Source organism: Anas acuta, chromosome 18, assembly GCF_963932015.1.
Source record: "Anas acuta chromosome 18, bAnaAcu1.1, whole genome shotgun sequence".
NCBI classification, from domain to species: Eukaryota; Metazoa; Chordata; class Aves; order Anseriformes; family Anatidae; genus Anas; species Anas acuta.
The window spans coordinates 12,001,891-12,020,529 of NC_088996.1; the positions used below are offsets into that span (position 1 = coordinate 12,001,891).

The following is an 18,639-nucleotide window of genomic DNA, read 5'->3' on the forward strand; positions in this document are numbered from 1 at the left end:
CCCTGCCCCCCTACCCAAAATCGAGGCAACCACAGCACAGGGGCGCTGCGAATCCTCTGCCCCTGCACAGCCCCGGGGCACATCCAGCGCCTGGGCACTGCCTGCTGCGCTCACAGCAACCCTGCCAGACCTCCAGGGAGCCAGACACAGCTTTGTACATCGCTTACAGCTGGGAGGGAGAAGGAACTACCCCAAAAAAACACAGGAGAAACAGGACATGGGATCTGTTGGGCTTTCCAAGCCAGCCCAGGGCAGGTTTCAGTACAGCCGGGTGTCCCTGCAGCTGTGGGAGCTCACCGGGACCAGCTCCAGGACCAGTCCCAATGTCAACGAGTTCCTATCCAAAAGCCAAAGCTTTGATCCGGAGGGAGGGCAGGGAAAGGAAAGAGAAGGAAGGGAAGAGCTGCAGGGCTGCAGGCACCGTCCCGCAGCCGCCTGCCCCGAGGGATGGACGAGGCGATGCTGAACCCTGCCTGAATCGGGCAGCAAGTCGGGGGGAAGCTTTTGGGGTGCAGGAGGGTGTGAGATCAGCTCTGGGGGAGCGAGCCCACAGCTGGCAGCAGGAGGGGTGCTGTAGGAGGTTGCTTTCACCCCACGGTGCCCGCAGGAGAGGAGCATAATGAACCTGCTCGCTTTAAATCGCTGTCAGAGGAGCCAGATGCCGACTGCTGGAGACACCGGTCCCCGAGGGGCTGCGTAACTCTCAGCTCACTGTGAGTAAGAAGAAAGCAGGCTGTCAAGTTCAACTGAACCACAGCTGTCAAGCTCCATATTTCAGATGCCACCTCCTCTGAAAAAACAAAAAAACACACGCCCCGGCGTGGAAACACGAGCAACAGGGAGAATTATAGGATCTGCAGAATTAACACCGACACCTCACATTAAGAGATCATTTCCCCACGGAAAGCAGAGACCTGGCACCAGCTCCTGTTGCCATTAAATCAGCACCAAAGCCCCCACCAGCTCCCCAGAGGATGACACAGCTCCGGGCCCCCCCCGAGCCTCGCCAGCTGAAGGAGCAGACGTGCCCAGCAGCTTGGTTTGCTAGGGAAGGAGAAATTTTTTCCTGCACACCTTGGTTTGGAAGGGAGCGTCCTGACCCCGCTGTTTTGGAGCTCCTGCCCTGTGGCAGAGCCAGCACGGTGACCCCCTGGTCCAGCAGCATCTCTCAGCATCCCTCAGCAGACGATGTTCCCGACGTACCCAGAGGGCTGGGATTCCTGCCAGCGAGCCGACCGAGTGACAGAACCACGCTTTAATTACCAAGTCCTCATTTGTGCTGAGCTTTGCCACCACTCCTCACCCCGCTGTGGTTGTTCCACACACGCTGGGAGGTCACAGGGCACCTACAGCCACCCCCGGGGATGGCAGTAAAAGGGTTTTGGTGCAAGGGATGTGCCGTGAGCTCCATTTCCCCTTCCTCGCTGCAGAAAAAGCCTGCCTGGGTCCTCCCCGGATCAATAAGACACGAAGCCCTTTTGGCAGAGGACACGATCTCCTGCACCAAGCCTTCCCATCGCACGCTGCTGGCATCGCCCACGCTCTGCTCCCATCAGCTGGGAGCAGGGACCCGCAGAGCCCCGGCTGGCACGGGGCTGGGCTCCTCCTGCCAAATCCCATCCGGGCGGCTCAGCAAAGAGCCTCCGTGCTCCAGAGCCGAGGTGCACCACGCCGTAAACCCACCAGCTCTGGGAAAACAAACCGCGGTTGAGGACGGGGAGGAGGAGGCAGCTGGGGGTGGAAAGCATCCCTGGGCTGCAGGGAGCCCAAACCCTTCCCTGCCTCGATGCAGACAGGAATTAAAAGAAGATGAGACCAGCAGGCTGCTCCCCCTGCCCAAATCCTCAGCTTGACTTCATTAAGCCTCCAACAACGAGAGGCGGCCTCGGCAGACCCCTGGAAATTACCGATGCTGTTTTAAGCGGCCCTGAAAAGGGAAGATTCGAGGCAGACTCGCGTGGCGCGGCGCGAGGAGCGTGTCTTTATGATTTTCTGCTTCACCTGGGACAGAGGAAAGAAATCAAAGCGTGACCCAATAAAAGGACCAGCCGGGCGAGGCGGCAGGCAGGCTGCAGCCCCTGGATGTTGGAGGGGAGCACAGCACCCCCAGGACGACGCGGAGCTAACGGGGAACATTTAAAAAAAAAAATCTCATTTAAGAATATCGAGATTTAAGAGAAAAAACAACAGAATTGCACATCAGATGCCCAAGTAAAGGCTCGTCTCCATGGAAACGTCACCTCGGAGGCTCCCGCGTGCCAAACCCGCGACTTCCAGGGAGGGAACCCAGGCAGAGGGGGCTCGGGGCTCACACCCCCGGGGGGCAGAGTTAGGGGGGAAGGAGCCGAGCGTCCCCTCCACCCGAGGCACCGTGCCACCAGCCGTGCCAGAGGGATTAAAGAAAAGAAGAAAAGTGCAGCTACACCCCAAATCGGGGCACTGCTGCAATTCCACCGTGGTTCCAAGTGGCTCACCCAGAGCTGTGGCTCCCCAAATCCCTAGCACGCCGCACCACCCGCCTCGAGGTCGCTGGTGTCCCCGTCCCTGCCCTCCTCTTGGTGGTGCAGAAGTTTTTAGTTCAGTCGGGCGTTATCTTGCTGTGAAAGCTCCCAAAATACAAGCAGGGAATGGTTTCCAGCAGAAAATGGAATTACTGCGACCTGTTTTACACGTGAACCTGACCTAGGAGAGCATCACACACACCCCTGGAACCAGGAGTTCATGGGGACCCTGCGCTGAGCACCGACAGCGGAGAGACCGCGGGTCCCCGACGCGCCCGGAGGTTTGCTGGCTCCAGGAGAAGTTTAAAGAAACTCCACAGGGCAGATTTCGGAGCTCTCATCTCAGAGATAAAGAGGAGGTTCAGTTCTATGCCCCCTACCCCAGGGCTCGGAGGAGCAGCCTGTATTGATGTGCGAGAAACCCACATCAAAGAGACTTGAACAGAAATCCCTTACAGCAGGAGAAGCAGCCCCTGATCAGAGCAGCTCCACCGGCTGAGGAAACGCTTTTTACGAGACAGAAAAGAGAGAAAACGGTACAAAGAGCTTCCAAAAGAGGCTGCTCCACATCCTGCCCCCCTCCACGCAGCACGCCAGGTGCCCGCAGCTCCCCGGCACCGGAGGGGCGCAGAATCGCACGGCTCCTGCTGCTCCCTGCCAGGATTTTGGAGTCCAGCACGGCCCCTTTGAGCTTTGCTCGGTTGGGGAAGGCTCCAGCTCCTCCATGGGGCTCTTTGCAAAGGCACCAAACACGCCAGAGGGAGGAAAACACTTGTTATTAAACCTTTTGGGCAAGGACAAGCTGGAGACGCAGAGCGCAGCGGCACCGGGGGGCTGAGCGCAGCTTTTGGGACTCCAGCCCCTTATCAGCCAACGGGCAGAGCGCCACGGGCACATCTGGAACAAATCTAGCAAAAAAAAAAATAAAAAGGAAGGCAATTCTTGCTGTTCCACCCTCCAGTGCCTTTGCCACGTCGCTGCTACCCCAGCACTCAGCCCCAGCCCCGTGCCACCTTCCTCTGCGAGGGTCCTGGCACCGAAGAGGGACCGGGGAGGTCCTGGTGAAGGTTTTCCCCTCCAGACACCGCAGCGATCCCCCAGAGCTCTCCCTTCCCTTCCCCAGCACGGCGAATATAAGGAAGGAAAGCAAATAAACGTTTGTAGGACAGCTGCTGCGCCGGGCGGGCCACACCTCTGCCACGTGGGGGTGAGTCAGGGTCCCCACGGGGCTGCAGGAAGGTGACAACCCCACACCATGGTCCAGCACCCCACACCCATGGGGACAGCGGTGCCACAGCCTGGGCAAAGGGACAGAAGAAGCCCACAGCCCGTGGTGTGCTTGGCAGCACCTCCCTGACCCCGCAGAGGTGGCTCTGACCTGCTTGTAGGGACAAGGGTGCCTCTGGAAGACAGCTCGGAAGGGAAACTGGAAAGGTCCAGAATGGGAAACTCCTAAAACGAGTGATGGATTTCTCAGAGATGAGCTGAGGAGCTGCTGCTGCTGCAGCCTGACTGAATTATTCGTGTCTTCAGCAGGTCACAGCCAGGCTCCAGGAGATCAGTGTTGGGGTTTTGGGGTTTGGGAGCAGGCAGCGAGGAGCCCTGCAAGCACACAGCCCTGCTGCCAGCAGTTAGGGCTCTGTAGGATGGATTTTCCTGCTCCCAGACCAAGGGGTTCTCAGTCAACCCAGAGCCCGGCTGAGTTTTCCCCGCTCCAGGTGCTGGTTGCAGAGCCAGGACCCCACAGGATCTGGCAGAGCCCTTGGGGCCAGGGGCACCGGGAAGGTGCGGGTCAGAGGGAGGAGATGCCAGATAAACCCCGGAGCCAAACCCATCCCGGGCAGCTCAGCACCCTCGTGGCTCTCCCCACCTCCACCCTCGCCCCACGAGAGGCCCCAAAATGTGCCAGGACGTGGCCAGCCCCGTGCCCCCCCCGTTGCCTCCAGCTCGTTTTGTCCCCACGAAATGAAAACCCAAGGAGGGACCCCGAGGGAGCACGGAGGAGCAGGAGGGGCGCCGAACTCACCCCCGCAGCAAAGCCCAGGCTCCCATCTAGGATCCGCCTCTGGAACGAGAAGGAAGGCAGAGAGCAGCGCTTAGCGAGGGCACGACGGGTGGGGGCACCCCAAAATCGTGCTGGGATTCCACCGGGGGGGAAATTTCCCCTCTCCAGAGTCACCCGCAGGGTGTCCCGGCTGCCCCATAACCATCAGCCACCCCAAAACCACCCCTGCTCGCCCCAAAACACCCCCAAATGGTGCTGAGATTCCCGGCCAGCTGCACCCCGTGGCCCCACATCCCCCCCCCCGGAGGATTTTGTCTCCGGGAGCCCCGCACGCAGCCCACCCAGCCTCACCCCTGTGGGTTTTGTGGGTTTTTTGTTTCTTTTAGCGCATCGCCCTCCCCCCCAAGGAGGAAAAGCGGCGAGCTGCTGAATAAATCATCACAAGGCAGCCAGAAATAATAAACCCAGCGAGGCGGGGAGGGGGGGGGCTCAATTTTGGAAGGGGAGAGGAGCTGAAGATCCCCAGCGGGGGCTGACCTGGGGGGGTTTGATCTCCTCCTGCACGGGAGAGGAGCGGGATTATTTCCTCTCCCTGCCCTGGGGGCCAAAATCAAGCCCCTGGGAGCCAAAACCAAGCCCCTGGGAGCCAAAAAGAAGCTCCTGGGACCCAAAACCCAGCTCCTGGGACCCAAAACCCACCTGCCCGCTGGAGAAGACGAAGACGAGCGCCGAGCCAGCCGCTGTCAGCCCCCAGGTGAGGAGGGTCCCCAGCACCGACTGCAGCACCGGGCCCTGCCCCGGGAGCATGCTGAGCGCAGCGGGAGCCGCAGCCTGGAGGAGAGAAGAGGCCCCGTCACGGAGATCATCACATTTGGGGCTTTTTCCCTGAAATTTGAGGGATTTAGGGCCGGCTCAGCGCAGGAGGGGGCCGTGGGCAGGTCCCCTAAGCAGCCCCCCCAAAGCCAAGGCTTCCTGGTCCCCCCCAAAAAATCCCCAACTCCCCAAAGAGTCCCCAGACCCCCCAAATTGAGTCCCTCAGCCCCCCAAAATGGCCTCCCCCAGTCCCCCAAGCCTAGCCCTACAGACCCTCAACCAACCCCCCCCAACCCACGGCCTCCCGGCTGCCCCATACAGACCCCAAACTGGGTCCCCCAGCCCCCAAACTGGGTCCCCCAGACCCCCAAACAGCCCCCAGCCCCTAAATTGGGTCCCCCTAACCAAGGCCTCTCAGTCCCCCAAAACAGCCCCCATATCCCCCAAAATTAGGTCCCCAACCCAGATCCTCACAGCCTCCCTAACAGCCCCCAGGCCCCAAATTGAGACCCCCCAGGCCCCCAAACCTGGCCCCAAACGGCCTCCAGCCCCCAAACAGGACCCCAGACCCCCCCAAACAGCCCCTAACCCCCAAAACTGGGTTCCCCAGCCGCAACAGGCCCCAAATTGGGTCCCCCAGCCTCCCAAACCCAGCCCCAAAGCTCTCCCAAACGCCCCCCAGCCCCAAAAACAGCCCCTAACCCCCCAAATTGGATCCCCCAGCCCCCCAAACAGCCCCCAGACCCCAAATTGGGTCCCCCAGACCCCCAAACCCGGCCCCAAACGCCCCCAGGCCCCCAAACAGACCCCCAGGCCCCCCCAAAGAGCCCCTAAATTCCCAAATTGGATCCCCCAGCCCCCCAAACAGCCCCCAGACCCCAAATTGTGTTCCCATGCCCCAAATTGGGGCCCCCAGACCCTAAATTGGGACCCCCAGGCCCCCAAACCCGGCCCCAACCCCCCCAAAACGCCCCCAGCCCCCCCAGTGGAGTCTCCCAGGCCCCAAACCCGGCCCCCCAGCCCCCCAAACCCCTCCCCCAGTCCCCAGCTCCCCCTCCCCGCACTCCCGGGCCCGGAGCCCCCCCCCCAGCCCCGGGACCCCCCGGGCCCGGCCCCCCCCGCACCTGGTCCCGGCCGCCCCGGCCCCGCCGCCACTTCCGGGTGCGGCCACACGTGGCGCCGCCGCCGCCCCGCCCACCCGGCGGCCTCAGCCAATGGGAGGGAGGCAAGGGGGCGGGCCCGCCCTGCGGCTCTGCGGTTCGGGTGGAGGCGGCGGTGAGGGAGCGGCGCGGGCGGGCGGAAACGGGCGGCGCGGGGCGGGCGGGCGCGGCAAGAGAGAGAGGGGTGCCAAAATGAAGGGCACGAAAATAAAATTTAAAAATTAAAATTAATTAATTAATTAATTAATTAAAAAGAGTCCTCTCGTGTCCCCAGCACGGAGGTCCTCCCGTCCTGCTTGTTAATGACCCGCTTATTAACAGCCTGCATATTAATGACCCGCCTATTAAATGTATGCTAATTAGCATATTGCATATTAATTATCTGATTATTATCATTAGTGATGGCCCGGTTATTAATACATTGCATATCAATGACCCAGCTATTAATAGGCTGCTTATTAATTGCCATCTTATTATTATCTTGCTTATTAACATCATGCGTATTAATTACATGCGTATTAATTATATGCATATTAGCCGACTGCTCATCAACAATTTGCATATTAATGGCATACTCATTAACGTTATACATATTAATGAGTCATTTGTTAATATATTTCATATCGATGACCCAGTTGTTAATATTCTGCTCATTAATTATCACATTAATTATCAGCTTGTTGACATCCTACTTAATAATGACCTGCTTGATAATGAATAATGAGTGATTACCCTGCATATTAATTACTTTATTATTAACAGCCTGCTTATTAACGAGCCACTTATCAACATCATACATATTAATGACCTGCTTATTAACATAGTGTGTATTAATGACTCGGTTATCAACACATTGCAGATCAATGACCCGGTTATTAGCAGTTTGCTTATTAATTACCAGCTCATTAACATCCTGCTCATTAACGACCCACTTAATGACGGGCCCTGAGCCCCCTGGGGACACCAGGAGGTCCCTTCCCAAAGGGTGCCCCCCAGCAGCCCCCCATCCCGAGGGGTCCCTTGGGGAGGGTCCTGCCAGGCACCCCACTCATTGCGCATTACCGGAGACCCTAAAATTACCAGAGACCCTAAAACCCATTTTATGGCAGCAAAAGGGGCTCCAACCCCACACCAAACCCTCGGTGCCAATGGTGTGGATTTAATGCGCCCAGCCCTCCGAAAAGCCGCTCACAGCAGGGAGAGGTGGTGGTGAGAGGAGAGATTTTGGCCCCTGGCTGCCAAAAACTCGCGGGCAGCGGGGGTTTCTCATTTAGGATTCGCAACAAACGTCTGCAGCCCAGACCCGAGCCCCTCGGCGGGGATCGATAAAGTCATTACGGAGGCGAAAAATGGCAGGGGGAGAGGAGGAGGGAGGCGAGGAGCCGGCTGCGGGGAGCTGGAGGCAGAGGAGGAGGAAGAGGAGGAAGGGCGAGGGCAGTGGGGCTGCACGGCACCGCTGCGCACCCTACAAACGGCCTCGTTTTGGGTACGTTTGGGTCCCTCCACAGCACGGGACGTGCCAGCTGGGGAGGAGAAAGATGAGATTTGCCCCCCCAGGGACCCGTTCAAAAAAAAAAAAGGGTTTGGCGAGCTGCCCCAGCATTTTTGCCCTCGATTAATAAGAAAAATAAAAGAGACCCCCAGGAGGGCTCCGGGTAGGGGCGCGCCGACTGCTGGCACCGCTGCTGCCTCCCATCCCGGGGGGCTCGGCACAACCTCTGCCCCCCTGCCCTATACCCTTGGGGGGGGTCCCGCTGCCCTCTCCATGCGGATCGGGGCGAGAGGTCGCTTCGCCCTCTCCCTCTGTTGGCAACTCGATGCCTCTCCATGCGCATTTCCAGGCCAGGGGTTGAGAGCGCCGTGGATTTTTTTTTTTTTACAGAACAGGAATGGGTGGCAGGAGGCTCAGAGGGGTTTTAAGAGTTTTTTTTTTTTTGCTTTGTGGTCTCGTAATCCCCGTGGCCCCGTCCCATGGCACTCGGGGTGGTGTGGGAAGGGGCCGTGCGTCTCTCCCCGCCACTAACTGGCTTTTCAGCACCGTGGATGCTTCCCAAATTGAGGGACAAAGAGGAGTTGATCTGCCAGCACCCAACCAGCTGCTGGGCTAAGGCAGCGTCTCTCCAAACCGGGGACCACCCAGAGAACGGCGCGGACCCTACACGAGGCTCAACCTCAACGCTAAATCGAGGCGGATTCGAAAAAAAGAAGCCCTCCAGCAGCCCCCAGCACGGCTTCCTGATTCAGTTAGCCGCTGCCACACGCCTCGCTAGACAGATCCCAGCTCCGAGCAGCTCCTCGGTGCAGACTGGCCCTTCACTTCATTAGTCGGTGTGGTTTTTTTGTTGTTTGTTTTGTCCTTTTTTTTTTTTCTTAATGATCAGGTCTGGTTTTAGCCGAGGGAGCTGGGTGGATTAATTCACGCAACTGCCCGGCTCCTGGCTCCAGAGCCAGAGCAGAGGGGTCGGGAAGCGGAGAGGAGCCACGGGGACATGGGGTGAGGGTGCTGAGGCCGTGGTGCTTGGAGGAACCCCCAGGACAACCCCGCTCGGAGGCAACCCCAAAAAATCTGCCCCCTCGCTCAGCCCCAGCCCTCCCACCTGGGCATGGAGGGAAGGGCACGGACAGGACATCCCTCCTGGGCACACAGGAAAAAACAACCCTGAAAAGGTCACGAGGCGTCAAAACCCTCTCCTGTGCCACGCCAGGGCTCTGCACCCCCTGCTCCTGGGTGCCGGGGAGCATCCCTGCACCTCTCCTGGGGAAGGGCACGGCTGGGGGCACACAGGGGCACTCATCAGGGGGCAACGAGGGGCTGGCAACCCCCAGGGAGCTGCCCTCGGTGACACACCGGGACCCCAAACCCCAAGGAGAGCACCCCACGGAGACCCCACCGCCCATCGCACCCGCCGGGCCGTCTCTCCACATCCTCCCTCCTTCCACACTTTCCCTGGGACATTAATTTCCACGTTATTTATTCTGGTGGAAGCTCTTTCCAGCTTCCGAAAGATTTATGAGGCCGATAATGATTCTTGCTCTTGCTCCAAGCCCCTGTGCCTTCGGATCCACCCCTGGAAGCGGGTGGCTAAGTGCAAACGAGACCCCCCCAGCCCCTCGCGCTGCAATCAGCAGCCTTGCTCTTGGCTCTTTGTTTTAAGTCACTCTTAATTTCCTGCTCTCTATTTTCCCTGTGATAAATGATGGAAAGATGCGGGGAGGGGTGGTGAGGGGGAAAGGAATCGCTGTTATTTAATTGCTTTCCAACCTCAAACAAACCAGAGCAGGGGTTATCTCACCCCGAGCTCTCTCGTTGGCCTTCCTCCTCCAGCCGTCGTTACCGGGTAACTGCAGCGGGGCAGGCTGTGGCAGCCACCACCTGCACTGCACGAGCCCCAGCTTCCATGCGGAGCCCCCAGAGCCGTGGCTGGTCCTCGCCCACCTCTCCCAGGCCAGCAGGGAGCTGCCTCCCCTCCCCTTTGGTCGCAAGGTGCAAAATCCTGGGGCAAAGACACTCCTGGCACCCCAAGGGACACGGGGACTTCATGTACTTGGTGTGGCATGAGTTCCAGTGAGGTGACAGCGTGGTTGTCACCCTGTCCCTCCCTCCCAGTGCCCCTGGAGATGCTGAGCCATCTGCACCACCATCAAGAACCAGCTCCTGGAGCAGACGCGGGGCACGGAGCTCGCCGGCTTTGGGCACCCTTCACCGTGCCAGCAGCGATCAGAGGAGCAAAACCCGGCACAGCCCGGCCAGGAGCTCTTCTGGGAGGGGGCTGCAGCACCCAGAGCCGTGGAAAGCTGCGGTGGCATCGCGGGGCTGCTAGGGCAGGGGGGGCGCAGCAGGGTGGGCAGCACCGGGCACCCTCGAGCATCACCGGGCAGCACCCGAGCAGCACCGGGTGGCACCGGGAAGCACGGGCAGGGTGAGCAGCACCGGGTAGCACCGAGCATCCTCGAGCATCCCCGGGCAGCACCGGGCAGGGCTGTCCCCGCCCCGGCCCCACGGAGCCGCCCCACGCGGGGCGGGGCGCAGCCGGTGCGCTTGGGTCCGGCGGCGGAGCCGCACCGGGAAAGGCTGCGCGGAGCCGAGCGCTGCGGAGCGGAGCGGAGCCCAGCGGGGTGCGGAGGGGAGGGCGCTGCCGGTGCCTCCCCGGTGCCCCCCCGGGCCGGGGCAGGGCGGCGGAGGAGGAGGTGAGAGGAGAGGGGAGAGCCTCTGCGCCCCCTCCAGCGGGTACCCCCTTGCACGGTACCGGGGAGGTGGTCGCCCCCCGGCTCAGCACCCCGAGGCTCAGCACCCCCCCGGGTGGCTGCAGAGGCAGGGAGCCGGCGGGCGATGCGCGGAGCCGCGGCTGGGAGCGGAGGGAGCGCGGTGCGGGGTTGGGGCTGCGGTTGGGGCATCCCCGCACCCCCGAGCGCAGCCTCCCCGGGGGCTGCCGGGGCTCGGTTCCCCCTTCCCCGGGTTGCGGTGGGGTTGGATCCTCCTCGGCTCCTGCCTAAGAGGAAGGGTTTTTATCCCCCCGTCGCCCCGCGTTGGGCAGCGGCTCCACGCCCCCGGGGCGCAGCAGCCGTATTTTAGGGGTCGGGAGGAGTCCGGAGCCGCTGGGGTGAGGAGGAGCCGCGGTGCGCCCCGGGCAGAGCCCTCGGTGCCGCACGGGTGCCGGGGGGGAGGAGAGGTGGGGGAGCCCGGCTGGGGAAAGCTCCTCCGGGGAGCATCTCTCCCCCAGAGCTCGGCAGCGGGATGGGCACATCCTCCCCAGGAATCCCTTCATTTGCACTTCTTCCCTCCTTTCTAGAATCTTCTCCTTAATCCCCAAAGGGAAGGGGAGATGACATCTGGGCTCCTCTGAAGCACCCGTGCCCGGCGGAGCCATGGAGCTGGAATTCGAGCTGCCCAACGCCACCGCCTTCTGGTTCTCCCCGGCCTCCCCGTTCGACAACTTCTCGGTGGAGGCGCCCACCAACGCCTCGCAGAACGCCACCGGCCAGCACTTCGACCTGACCAGCAACGCCATCCTCACCTTCATCTACTTCGTGGTCTGCATCGTCGGGCTGTGCGGCAACACGCTGGTGATCTACGTCATCCTCCGCTACGCCAAGATGAAGACCATCACCAACATCTACATCCTCAACCTGGCCATCGCCGACGAGCTCTTCATGCTGGGGTTGCCCTTCCTGGCCATGCAGGTGGCCCTGGTGCACTGGCCCTTTGGCAAAGCCATCTGCAGGGTGGTCATGACGGTGGACGGGATCAACCAGTTCACCAGTATCTTCTGCTTGACGGTGATGAGCGTCGACCGGTACCTGGCCGTTGTCCATCCCATTAAATCGGCCAAGTGGAGGCGGCCCAGGACAGCCAAAATGATCAACGTGGCCGTCTGGGGTGTCTCCCTGCTGGTGATCATGCCCATCATGATTTATGCCGGGGTGCAGCACAACCACGGCAGGAGTAGCTGCACCATCATCTGGCCGGGGGAGTCGGGCGCCTGGTACACGGGCTTCATCATCTACGCCTTCATCCTGGGCTTCCTGGTGCCTCTCACCATCATCTGCCTTTGCTACTTGTTCATCATCATCAAAGTCAAGTCCTCGGGCATCAGAGTGGGCTCCTCCAAGAGGAAAAAGTCCGAGAAGAAAGTCACCAGGATGGTCTCCATCGTGGTGGCTGTCTTCATCTTCTGCTGGCTCCCCTTCTACATCTTCAACGTCTCCTCCGTCTCCGTCCTCATCGTGCCCACGCCCGTCCTCAAGGGCATGTTCGACTTCGTCGTGGTCCTCAGCTATGCCAACAGCTGCGCCAACCCCATCCTTTACGCCTTCCTCTCCGACAACTTCAAGAAGAGCTTTCAGAACGTCCTCTGCCTAGTGAAGGTCAGCGGCATGGACGACGCCGACCGCAGCGACAGCAAGCAGGACAAGTCCAGGCTCAACGAGACCACGGAAACCCAAAGGACCCTGCTCAACGGTGACCTGCAGACGAGCATCTGAGGGGCCGGCGGCGTTGTCCTCTGCTCGCTCTCCTCTCCCCACTTGCTCCCAGCTGCAGCAGGGCAGCGGCACGCAGGGAGTCAGGGGGTGGCAGCGCGCACGCCGGGGGGGCCGGGTGTCCTCCCGAGCTGCTGGCGGGCTGGCTCGTCGGCGCTGGGAAGGATTCGGTTCTGAGGAGCTGCCTCGCCAGGAGCACAAAGACAACTCGCAGAAATCCCCACGGGGCAGCGCGCATTTCAACACCAAAGTGCCACCGTGGGGCCGTAGCCATCGCAGGGGTGGCTCCGACGGCTCCTCCTCTGGCGTGACCCTCGGGGCTGAAGCCACCTCTGGGTGCTGTGCCCCGGGGTGGGTGCTTGCACATGGACACACACCCTGCAGCCTGCCCGGGCTGGGCCCTGCATGCACATTTTGGGTGACCCAAGGAGGTGCCACCGCGTGGATGCGCCAAGACCCGGCGGGAGCTCCGTGGGTGTGCTGCACTCCTGCAGTCCCCGAGGAGAGGAGGATGTTTGGGGTTGTACTTTGCCCGGCTTATCACTCTCTCAGCCACGTCCCCCGAAGCCTCCCTGCTGCTGTTTGACTGCGTCTTTTGTAGAAGGGGTCCTGCAGGACGGAGGCAGCCGCCCCGAGGGACGCAGCCGCCCTGTGCCCCCCGCTGCAGGACAGCCCCTGCCCTCCTCCCTGCCGTGACGTCACCTTCCCGCAGGTTTTCTCCTGGGATGGAGGATTTCCCCTTTTTTCCCTCGTTTCACCTGGAGCTGTTCGCATCAGGCTCTGGCTGCGCCGCTGGCCCAAAACCACCGCTGTCCCCGGTGCGCCCTGGGCAGGGTGGCTGGGTAGGAAATCCTCGGCGAAGCACCGGGGGGGTTGGAGAGCCCTGCTGCAGGCTGCTGTTCGTCCCCATCCCGCTGCTGATGGCTTCTGGGGCTTGTCCTGCTGCTGCCGTGGCTCCGGGGGCTGGGGACACCGCCCCTGCTCCTCCCAGGCACATCAGGAAGGAGGAGGAGGTGATGGAGAACGATGGAGAAGACAGGCGACAGGTCAGGGGGCGCTGGGGACTCAACCCAAACCTTCAGCCGAGCCGAAGGGAGCGGCACAGCAGGTGACACGGAGCTGAAGGAGAAAGCCCTGGAGGAGAGCCCCCAGCCTGTCCCCCCCCCTATGGGATGGCTGCTCCTGTCCCCGTGCCCCAGGGGTGACAGCAAGGACCCACGTCACTGCCGGGCGCACGTCCTGCAGGTAACTGCACGGGGAGGGGGACAGCAGCTCCCCAGGGGGGGCTTCCAGCACAAAGCCCTGGGGAGGAGCAGGGCGCAGGGTGAGGGGGTGGCGGGTCTGGGCTGGGTGCTCGGGGCAGAGCCAGCCCCAGCCCACCACCACCACGTGTCCCCCCGTGGCAGGGGGACCCCGGGGTCCAAAAGGCTCCGCTCAGGCACCAAAGCAGCAATTAGAGCCCGGCGCCTGCTGAGTTCAGCTGCTCAGGAATGTCCCGGAGCAGCCGCTCTGCCCCTGCCCACGCCTGGGGTCAGCACGCAGAGCCCTGCAGAGCCCGAGCAGGAGGGAAGGTGCTGGGATAACCTCAGCACCTGGGAACGCAGCCATTTAGGAGGAAGGAACCGTCCGGTCCCAGACCCCTTCCCCTGCCCGTGGGATCCATGAGCCCCCACCTCGTGCTACAAAGGAGAAGGGCAGGGGGACAGGGGGCAAGGAGGAGCATTCCCACCAGGTGCCGCCTGTTTTGGGGTGCCACCTTGCTCGGTGCACACCCCCAGGCCATGCTCCAGGAGTGCCAGCTCCAAATTTTCCTCTTTCTTTCCCCCTGCAGCGAGTCCCCCCACTATGGAGCATCACCCCCATCCTACAGGGCCACCCCACCGCCCTTCAGCAGCCCCCCAAAACCCCCCGGGAGCTCCGTGCTCTGCAGGGCACAAAGCAGCGCCTCGTCAGCATTTATTTGCTCCTAACCCTTCACCTCCTGCTCCGAGGGACACGCAGAGGCTCTGCGTGGGCTCGGCGCTGAGCTGGGCTGCTGGCAGCCGCTCCCATCCCTGCCACGGCTCCCTTAGGGCGTGTGGAAAGCCACAGCGAGAGCCAGGCTGCCCCTATGGGATTAAAACCAGCAGCATGACATCAGAAAATACGGGATCGGGATCGCCGGGGCTGGGCGCTGTCAGGATGAGGCTTTAGTGGCAGAGCATCGTCTGCTGGGCTGCGGGTGGCTGTATGGTGGGGGATGAAGGGGTTGGGGGTGGAAGGAGCAGGACAGGAGGCAGGGAGGGATTGGGGTTAAAGCTCCTGGTGCTGGCAGCGCCCCGGTCCTGCCCGTGCAGCCCCTGCCAGCAGCACCACGACCCACGGTGGGGCTCCAGTCCAGCAGGAGCCTCCAGCAGGAGCCCCCCAGCTCCTCTGTGGGCTGCAAGCACAGAAAGCGTGGATTTCTAGCACAGGAGGGTCCTCAGGAGCCTGGGAAAGGATGGGTGTCCCCAGGTGAGATGTGGAGAGGATGCTTTGTGCCCAGGGCAGCTCTGCCTTGGCGCACACCCACCCCAGCAACACCTTGGAGCTGTGGAAATGGGGCTTGAGCTGCTGCTTGTGCTCAGATCTGCCCTGCACGAGGGGGCTGGGAGCTGAAATACCCCAGTTCCCTCCTTGGTACCCGGGGGACCTCATGGGATGGGGGTAACAGGGCAGCGGGCGAGGAGTAAGGGACACGGGACACTGCCGTGGGCTCCCCAGAGGTCACCCCAGGTGGGCTGTGTGGGGCAGAGCACGAGGAATCTCCCGGGCACTGCTGGGGCCCCAGGGCTCGAGCAGGGGAAAACACAAAGCAAAACAAGCCCGTGTTGGCAGGGAGAGCAGGAGAGGGAGCCGCAGGCGCTGCCCAGCACCCGCAGTAAAAGCAGGTGAATAAAAGCTGCTGCCGGGTCCTCAGCGGCTAATCACCAGCGGCACCACTATCGAAGTTTTCCTTCTCAGCCACTTGAATTTAGTGGGGACTTGACCTCGTATCGGATCTGTTCGGAACAGCCTCGCAGGGCTGCCAGCAGCGTGGTGAGAGATCTCTGCTGGTTCGTTTCGGGGCGGAGAGGTTGCTCCTGTGAGGGCTGGAGCAGCCCCGCTGCCCCTTCACGTGCAGGCTGCCCCCAGGCAAGCGAGATTAATTATGGCTCCGAGCTTTATCCCAGACTGGAGGCGATGGGAAGCAGAGTCCCTGTGTCCTGTGGTGTCTCTGTGTGTCCTAGTGTCCTGTAGTGCACCCAGGGGACCAAAATCTCGGTGCTGTGGCTGTGCCCAGCATCTCCCAGGGTGCTCAGTGGGACAGATCCCGGCTCCTTGCACCACGATGGGCAGTTCTCCCCGCTGCTTTCCAGCCAGCTCCTGCTCCGACGGGCAGGGAGAGGCTGCCTGCAGACCTGCAGCCTGCCTTTGGCATCGCTACAGCTCCTGACACCAGCACCAAAGCTGCCCTGGACTTCTTTGCTGGGAACACCGACAGCATTTGCTCCCCAAATTTGTGCCAGAAGGATGCGGGGTTCAACGCAAGAGGCCGGCCGCAGCCCCCGGGGCTGTGGGAGGGGGGCACTAGGGGGGTCCCGCAGCGCTGATGGCCCCTGCACAACTTGTGCTTTGCTCCCGAGGTCGTTTGAGCTCTCGCTGTGAACAAGCTGACTCCAAACTGCTCAGGGGGAGCCTGCATCCTGCCCCCCGACCCCAATCCCTGCCCTGGGCTGCGCACAGGGAGATCACCGGCAAGGCTACAGCAAAGGGGCACTGCAGTACCCAACCGTGACCCCCCCCCCCCCAGCCCTAGGTCTGAAAAGCAAGCTGCTGCTCGTGGCCCTGAGACATCTCTGCCCTTCTCTGCCTGCCTGCGGTCCCCAGCTCGTGCCTCCTGCTGGATTTCCCCCTGCTGGCTCCAGGACTGCAAAAAGGACGAGCAGGAGGACATGGCTGGGATCAGGGGAACCTGCCTCGGTCTGACCACGAGGAGACAAGGGACACAAAGCCTGGACACCCAGCCCACGGGAGGGAAGGGCCGGGTGACTGTACATATGTGTATATAGCAGACACGCCAGCAGAGCGTTTTATTATCACTGTTCACCCCCGTTCTGCTGCGTGTGCCTTCACCAGCATCCAGCAGAGAGCCAGACCGAGCCCTTTGGGGTTCCCTGGCTCCTCGGTGGGCTTCCTTCAGCCTGCACCAAGCAGAAGGGCCCGTGGAAGCTGCTGCCGTGCTGAGAGGCGACACCAGCAAGGAACAGAGCTTCACCCCTTGCTAAATTTGGGGCCTTGCCCTGCCAAGCTGGGGCTCCAGCGACGGGGAGCGTCCCCCCGCAGCGCCGTGCTGCCCACGTCGTGTACATAACCCCCTCCCCGTACCTATATCTGTGCTCTGTGTGGTGTGCGTGGGTCTGGTGTAAGACTTTGCGACTGGAACATGATGGAGAGCGGGGCTGCTTTGAGCCTTTTTCTTCCCAGCAATGTGCTCGGAGCTGAGCCTTCGCGCCGCCAGTCTCACGGGGAAGGAGACGCTGAGGGGGGTGGGAGGGAAGTAAAGGTTTTCCTACGGTTTCTGAATTTCTGTGCGTGTGTCAGAGGTGGGTGGTGGCCGTGTAGGTATAGGGGGGCTTGGAATCCTCCCTGGAGGACGAAAGGCACCAAACCTGGAGCCTCACCAAGGGACAGTGCGCCCGCAGACCCCTCCAGCTGCCCCCCACAGCCGCTGTGCTCCAACACCCCCAGCAGGAGAGCTGGGTTTGCCCCAAAAGCTTAGGATCACTCCAGGTCAGCACAAACTCAGAGCACCTGAGGTGCAGACGCGTCTGTGCCAGCACCAACCACTAAACCCAACAGGTCACAGGCAGAGAGTGAGGACAAAGAGCTGCGAGGGCAGCGGGTGGCAGCAACTCTCTGGGAACAGCTGAAAGGCAAAAACTGGTCTGCGAGGTGGCAGCAGCCCCCGTGCTGCTTCGGGAGAGATCAGAGAGCAAATCGCCACCGCCAGAGAGTTAATCTGCTGGAGCAAACAGCACCGGGAGGGGGTGCAAGCGCATTAGCGGGTGTGCTTGGAGACAAGGTGTATTACCAGGGAAACACAGGGCCTTTACTGCAGACCTATAGAAATCGGCTCCATGATAAACTGTGGAAGTCCAGATCGCTGCAGCCAGCAGCACAGACCAGCTTTGCTATCAACATTTATCACCAAAAAAAAATCATCAAAACAACCATGATTTATGCACGCACACCATTTGCAACACAAACGCTGTTTCACAAGATTTGGGTAAAAAAAATAAATAAGCAAAATTATCAGCACCAACAGCATCTCTGCCAAGACCACGCGCTCTCATTCCAGGACACGGGCAGCACCCGTGCAGCTGGGGTTAGGGTTAGGGTTTCCTGGGGACCCTAGGGTTAGGGTTAGGGCTTCTGACGAGCCCGGTGTGGGCAAGCAGCACCGTGCCGCTGCCCTGCCCCTCGAGATCTGTTTCCTGCAGGTGGCTGGGGCAGGATTTTCCTCCACAAACGAGGATTTCTAAGCAAGCTGTTGCTGTGCCTCCCGCATTAGAGCTGACTGAGTCAGTGTCAGGCGCCAAATGTTGGCTGCGGGGAGTTTTTCTGGTCAGATTTATGTATAACTATAGATACGCAGGCAGGACGTGCTCAGAGACGTATCTAGGTTACCGTCAGAAAACATTAAATCTTCACGAGAGTGCTGGTACGGGAAAGCCACCAACTGCCCTGGGAAGATTTCGCAAACCCAAAAATAAAAAATTAAAGCGTGCGCTGATTTCGTTCTGCCTCCACAGGCTGGGGATGTGAGATGATACCAAGCGCACGTGCTTCAGCTCGCAGCTACGTAAAGAAGAGAGGCAGGGGGAGGGAAAAAAAGGGAAAAAAAAGGGAAAAAAAGGGAAAAAAAAAAAAATCTGATCAGAGGGGGCCTTTGTGCTTCCGAGCGGTATGTGGCAGGTGCCACCTCCACACACACACAGTTTGACACAGCGTGATTTTGCCAGACCTGTAAGCGATGCTTATTAAAACACAAACACATTTATTTATTAAAACACGTTTATTTATTAAAAACGCTTTTATTTGAAAGCCCGGTGCGCCGAGCAGGGCCTCAGACCCCCCCCCAAGCAGGCAGCTCTGCCCTCACAGCTCCTCGGGAGGGGCC

At 60.8% G+C, this 18,639-nt stretch overlaps 3 protein-coding genes across 6 annotated transcripts in view; 2 read left to right on the plus strand and 1 right to left on the minus strand.

Annotated features, from left to right (window-relative positions):
* The window catches only part of SLC39A11 (solute carrier family 39 member 11), a 74,857-nt gene extending 68,256 nt beyond the window's left edge, over positions 1-6,601 (minus strand). For 2 of the 3 annotated variants that reach the window (XM_068655410.1, XM_068655409.1), the window contains exons 1-3: positions 6,444-6,601; positions 5,206-5,337; positions 4,528-4,566 (exon numbers count right to left, since the gene is read on the minus strand). In XM_068655410.1, coding sequence (XP_068511511.1) covers positions 4,528-4,566; positions 5,206-5,313 — 147 coding nt within the window. In that variant the 5' untranslated portion in view covers positions 5,314-5,337; positions 6,444-6,601. Of the gene's footprint in view, positions 1-625; positions 694-4,527; positions 4,567-5,205; positions 5,338-6,443 lie in introns of those variants that run through there. The other variant, XM_068655408.1, reaches the window with a different exon arrangement.
* The window catches only part of RPL38 (ribosomal protein L38), a 289,914-nt gene that overhangs the window by 142,550 nt on the left and 128,725 nt on the right, over positions 1-18,639 (plus strand). The gene's annotated exons all lie outside the window — the stretch shown is intronic.
* Positions 10,257-17,689, plus strand: SSTR2 (somatostatin receptor 2). Of its 2 annotated transcripts, XR_011088816.1 has the most exons (3): positions 10,257-10,667; positions 11,270-15,770; positions 15,836-17,689. XR_011088816.1 is itself a non-coding variant. In XM_068655273.1 (2 exons), exon 2 carries the CDS (start codon positions 11,346-11,348, stop codon positions 12,459-12,461), a length of 1,116 nt encoding a protein of 371 aa, XP_068511374.1. In that variant the 5' UTR covers positions 10,257-10,667; positions 11,270-11,345; the 3' UTR covers positions 12,462-17,689. The 2 variants fall into 2 exon arrangements, 1 of the variants encoding a protein (XP_068511374.1); XM_068655273.1 differs by having other exon boundaries at positions 11,270-17,689.